At 43.5% G+C, this 6,371-nt stretch overlaps 1 protein-coding gene across 1 annotated transcript; it reads left to right on the forward strand.

Annotated features, from left to right (window-relative positions):
* The first annotated feature begins 271 nt into the window (after nt 1-271).
* LOC124526556 (protocadherin beta-2) lies at nt 272-2,665 on the forward strand. Its single transcript, XM_047099630.1, has one exon. The coding sequence runs from the start codon at nt 272-274 to the stop codon at nt 2,663-2,665; it is 2,394 nt and encodes a 797-aa protein (XP_046955586.1).
* Nucleotides 2,666-6,371: the final 3,706 nt, after the last annotated feature.

Consider the following 6,371-nt stretch of genomic DNA (forward strand, 5'->3'; position numbering starts at 1 on the left):
CTTCCTGTTTTGGATAAACTAAACACTCAGGAAGGACGCTGGGTGGCGCTGCAGCATTATAAGTAGAACGAAGAGAGCTACCAGCCGGCGCTCCTTGAGCCAAATGCTCCGCTGAAGAAACAAGCAGGAAGGGGAGGCATTCTAAGGTGGTTGCTCCGGGAAATCAGGGCCCTAGGCGTCTCCATTTCTCCTACCATCTACGAGATACTGGGAGATAAGAGCGACAACTCGAGCCGAAGCTGGGTCAAGTTTGCTGGGAGACCGGAAGGCGATGGAGGCCGGAGAGGGAAAAGAACGCTTTCTAAAACAAAGGCAAGTCTTGATATTCTTTGTTTTGCTGGGCATAGCTCAGGTTGCTTCCAAGCCTAAGCAGTACTCAGTGGCTGAGGAAATGGAGAGTGGCTCCTTTGTGGCCAATTTGTTAAAAGACCTGGGGCTGGAGGTAAATGACCTAGCTGCGCGGGGGGCTCGGGTCGTTTCCAAAGGGAAAAAAACGCGTTTGCAGTTTGATAGGCAGACAGGGAATTTGTTGTTAAACGAGAAACTGGACCGGGAGGAGCTGTGCGGCCTTGCCGAGCCCTGTGTGCTACCTTTCCAGGTATTATTGGAAAATCCCTTGCAGTTTTTTCAGGCCGAGCTATGGATTAGAGATATAAATGATCATTCCCCGGTTTTCCTAGACAAAGAAATACTTTTGAAAATTTCAGAAAGTATCACTCCCGGAACTACTTTCCTAATAGAACGTGCCCAGGACTTAGATGTGGGAAGCAACAGTCTCCAAAGTTACACGGTCAGTCCAAATTCCCACTTCCATCTTAAATTACAAGACAGTTCCGACGGCATATTACCACAGCTGGTGCTGGACAAAGCGCTGGATCGAGAGGAACAGGCTGAGATCAGGTTTACTCTCACTGCGCTGGACGGCGGGACTCCACCCAGGTCTGGCACTGCCCTGGTCCGCATTGAAGTTTTAGACATCAATGATAACGCGCCCGAGTTTGCAAAGCTGCTCTATGAGGTGCAAGTTCTGGAAAACAGTCCCATTGGATTCCAGGTTGCCGTAGTCTCTGCTAGAGATTTGGACATTGGAACCTATGGAGAAATATCTTATGTATTTTCCCAAGCCTCTGAAGATATTCGCAAAACTTTTCAAATAAATGCAAAGTCAGGAGAACTCATTTTAACACAGAAACTGGATTTCGAATCCATTCAGAGTTATACATTAAATATTCAGGCGACAGATGGTGGAGGCCTATCTGGAAGTTGCATGGTGTTTGTCCAAGTGATGGATTTGAATGACAACCCTCCGGAACTGACTATGTCAACACTTATCGATCACATCCCAGAAAACTTGCAGGAGACCATAATTGCTGTACTCAGTGTTTCAGATCCTGACTCGGGAGACAATGGAAGAATGGTTTGCTCCATTGAAGATGATCTTCCTTTCTTCCTTAAACCTTCTGTTGAGAATTTTTACACCCTACTGACAAACACACCTCTGGACCGAGAGACCAAATCCGAGTACAACATCACCATCACCGTCACCGACTTCGGGACCCCCAGGCTGAAAACGCAGCACAACATAACCGTGACGGTCTCCGACGTCAACGACAACGCCCCCGCCTTCAGCCAAACCACCTACACCCTGCGCGTCCGCGAAAACAACAGCCCCGCCCTGCACATCGGCAGCGTGAGCGCCACGGACAGGGACTCGGGCGCCAACGCCCAGGTCACCTACTCGCTGCTGCCGCCCGCGGACCCGCAGCTGCCCCTGGCCTCCCTGGTGTCCATCAACGCGGACAACGGGCAGCTGTTCGCGCTCAGGTCCCTGGATTACGAGGCGCTGCAGGCGTTCGAGTTCGGCGTGCGCGCGGCCGACCGCGGCTCGCCCGCGCTCAGCAGCCAGGCGCGGGTGCGCGTGCTGGTGCTGGACGACAACGACAACGCGCCCTTCGTGCTGTACCCGCCGCAGAACGGCTCTGCGCCCTGCACCGAGCTGGTGCCCAGGGCGGCCGAGGCGGGCTACCTGGTGACCAAGGTGGTGGCGGTGGACGGCGACTCGGGCCAGAACGCCTGGCTGTCGTACCAGCTGCTCAAGGCCACGGAGCCCGGGCTGTTCGGCGTGTGGGCGCACAACGGCGAGGTGCGCACGGCCCGGCTGCTGAGCGAGCGCGACGCCGTCAAGCACAGGCTGGTGGTGCTGGTCAGGGACAATGGCGAGCCACCGCGCTCGGCCAGCGTCACGCTGCACGTGCTGCTGGTGGACGGCTTTTCGCAGCCCTACCTGCCGCTCCCGGAGGTGGCGGCGGCCGAGGCGCGGGCCGACCCGCTCACCGTCTACTTGGTCGTCGCCTTGGCGTCCGTGTCGTCGCTCTTCCTGTTCTCGGTGCTGGTGTTCGTGGCGGTGCGGCTGTGCAGGCGGAGCCGGGCGGCGTCTGCGGGTCGCTGCTCGGGGCCTGAGGGCCACTTTCCGGGCCACCTGGTGGACGTCAGCGGCACGGGGACGCTGTCGCAGAGCTACCAGTACGAGGTGTGTCTGACGGGAGGATCTGGGACCGACGAATTTAAGTTCCTCAAGCCGATTCTCCCCAATTTCCTTGGTCTCGGTGAGGAAAGGGTTCATGAAGCAAACCCCAGTTTCAGGAATAGCTTTAAATTCAGTTAAGTATTAATTAATAAGGGTCTACTGAGCCTAGTCTCCGTTAATTTGTGTAAAGTCTTTTTGTACTGCCTTGCCCACTTGGGTTCTTTTTATTTGGTGTGTAGCTATCCTATTCCAATTCAGTGCATGTTGCTGGTGTTTCTAAATGCCTTCGTTTGTGGTGTAAGGAATGCAGATTTCTTTTTCTTTTTGTTGATTAGTCTCACTGTAACTTAATTCAACTTAAAGTGTGAAAGTAAACTTTGTATTTTCTGAAGTCTTTAATTTTTAAGTTAGAATATCTTTTTCCAAATTCACCTTCCACAGTTCCTAGGTTACTTTGCAGAACTTAAAATTTAAAACATTTTTTAAATGTTTGCAATCACTACATAAGCTTATTCTTTTTCCAGAATATTTGTGTTTTGTATATTCTCTTAAACTAGTATAACTTTAATTCTCTTCACTCACATTGGCTAAAACTTTTAACATATGTATGTTCATGAACACTAAAGCAATGTCTCACATTTTTCTAAATATGTATTTCCTTAAAGTATCCTTAAATGGAAGTTATGATTCCTTTGAGATTGTGACAACCTTGACTGTTGGATTCTACAAACCGTTCATATTAAAATGCTCAATTAATCAACCACTAATATTCTCAAATGTAGTTAAATAAGTAGCATATGTCTAGTCGTTTTCAAAGCCATGTAATTCTTAATGCTTTCTATTAAAATTTTTTTCTTTAAACTTTTCACATCAATTCCCCCTTTAAAATATTAGTTTTAGCAATTACAAACATCTATTAACTTTGAGCAAGTCCTTAAAATCCAAAAGATATGAGGAAATAAACATGTCTTTGTCCTTCACCAAATTTTAGAAACTTCAAATGCAGTTTGGCATTGCATGTTTCAAAATTTTTGGATTGTTTATAATTCCTTTGGGAATAAGCCTGTGAGGAAAAGATTTATCTTGGTCTGGCCATTATTTTGTGGTGTTCTTCTTTTTTTTTTTTTTTTTTTTTTTTTTTGCACCACTAGTTTTCCCTGTTCAGTTTCCTAGGGTTTTCAAAGCTCTTTTCTTTTTTTAAGTTTATTTATTTTGAGAGAGAGAGAGAGAGAGAATGCATGTGTGATGGGGGGAGGGGCAGAAAGAGAGGAGAGAGAATTCCAAGCAGGCTATCAGATAAAAGCCGGTTCTGGGGCTTGAACCCACTAACCGTGAGATGACAACCTGAGCTGAAATCAAGAGTTGGAAGCTTAACCAACTGAGCCACCCAGGTGCCCCAAAGCTTTTTTCTTTTTATGTGCTTGAATATGTGTCTCACTAGCTGCCCTTTTATTGCATGACTAGTGTAGTAACTGGAAGATTATAGGTTCTTAACAAAATTTTTAAATGATTGAAAGGAAAAAGTGTCTTTTCTTCACCTGTGATATTTTGATATTTAAAGACACTAAGATACTCATAGGACAAAATTTTGCTGGCATTAAATGCTCTCTGATGTTTAAGGAATTACATATATAATTTTTGTTTACTAATTGAACTGATGATCACTGTTATTCAAACAATATGCAATTTCAGTCCCCTGTCTCTCTCCTTCAACATATTTTTGCTGTTCCCTTTCTGCTTAATTGGAGTCTCCTCTCCTGCCTTCTAGCTTAAGGAATACATATGGAGAAACTGTTTTTTTTAATTTTATAATTTAAATTTCAGTGTATAATTCCCTAATTCATCCAACTTTATTTATTTGTTGTAGTTCAATTTCTGATCCATACATTAAAACACATTTTTAATTCTTAATGTTCTTCAATCTGTCTTTAAATTATTGTATATTATGTTTATTTGAATGAGCTATACTGTTAAAATTATAATATGAATTTTAAAGGTGTCCTATTGAGATTAGCAATGTAGAGCACTGTCTTACTATCAAAATTCTCTGATCACCCAACTTGTTACCTGTAGAATCTTGGACAAGTCACATAATTTCTGTCCTGTCAAAAGGACAACAGCTATTTCTATAACTTGAAATCATGACTAAGGTAATACAAAGATATAGAAGTGCAATCGCTGTTATTTTTAGCGTTACTAATATTAAGAGAAAACCTAATAGAGGATCCTTCATGTAGCATTCCTAATTATTGTGAAGATGCTAGATTGAACACGTGATATTTGCATTGTTTCATTTCTCTGCTTAAAACCTTGCAATATCTTCGTTTTATTCTTAGAATAAAATCCAGTTACCCATTATTTGCCCTCAGTTTATTTCTCCATCCTTCTCTTCCCACTTACTCTTGAGACACTAAGTTTTAGGTGCACTGTCCTTTTATTATCTAGAATAGCTATACTTTACTATTGCATGGCCTTTACATATCAGTTTTTCATTTATGGGTTCTTCCCATTTTACAGTTTTAGCCTGGCAAACATCTTTTTTTGAATATTTATTTATTGAGAAAGAGGGAGAGAAAGCATGAGTGGGAGAAGGGCAGAGAGAGAGAGAGAATTCCAAGCAGGCCCTCCACTGTAGGTACAGAGCCCAATTCAGTCCCACTAACCATGATGAGATCATGACAGGAGCAGAAATCGAGTCAGATGCTTAACCCACTGAGCCACCCAGGCATCCCAAGCCTAGAAAACATCCTTCATGTTCCAGACTAAATGGCACAACTTTGACAAAACTTTTTCACCCCCCAACTCATTAGGTCAGGTCCCCTATTGCATACTTTCATGCACTCAGTACATTTCCTATATAGCACAAACTGTTACATTTGTTTGTTTGAACATATATTTAAAGTCTGTTTACCCCCTTAGATTGAAAACCATATAAGATATATAGACACAGTCTGTCCTGTTACCACTAGATGCTTAACTTCTACAAACTCAACAAATAGCTATTTCCACAGATGAAATACAGTTGTACAGTTAATAGTTAATATAGATGAAACCAGTAATTATAAAAAGAAATCTGTGTTCCTTGAGTGATTGTGAAAATTTGATAGAAATTAGGCATTTGTGGTCTCTGGATAATATCCCCTGACATGATCTATTATCATTTTTTGTCACCTTGCATGAGATAATCTTTTTATAGTATTTTTTTCTGAGTATAAATGCAACTGATGCGCATTATACAAACTCTGGAAAATAAGAGAAAAACGCAAATAGGATATGAAGCATGTCATAATTTAAAAAACAATCTTTTAAGGTTTACGTGTAATAATTACAGAAGGGCAGGCGGAGTAGCCCTAGCAGCGAAATCATATAAATAATCAAAATCATGTAAATGAGGACTCCACCAGAGACAGTGGGATTGTTTTTTAGATAACAGCACATTTCATTTACCTCGGTTGTGTTAGTTTCACTGATATAACACAAGAACCTCCTCCAACAGCGTCATATGGGTTTGATAAGGGGAATAAGCGATTAAAATATCGAAACAACACCCACCCCCCTCTCGCCCGAACAACACACCTTCTCCGGAGATTTTTAAACTGCCAGCGAACGCATGGTGGCACTGTTGTCTAAGAAGGCGAATTAAACCACAGGAACTGTGCGCACTGCGTAAGGCACAGATCCAGTGCCGTGAACTAGGGGTTGTGAGCCTGGACAGATTTTTAAGCAACCAGAACTGAGCCCTGGAAAGAATTATTCGCTAGGCCTTCTTCAAAGATTGGAAGGCAAAAGACTGCGTTTCCTAGCACTGCCAGAGGCTTAGCTTGGCAATATTTCCAGGAAGAAC

This window comes from Lynx rufus, unplaced genomic scaffold (genome assembly GCF_022079265.1).
Source record: "Lynx rufus isolate CCGP_SWC_20201006 ecotype Redwood Valley unplaced genomic scaffold, mLynRuf1.p SCAF_1, whole genome shotgun sequence".
NCBI classification, from domain to species: Eukaryota; Metazoa; Chordata; class Mammalia; order Carnivora; family Felidae; genus Lynx; species Lynx rufus.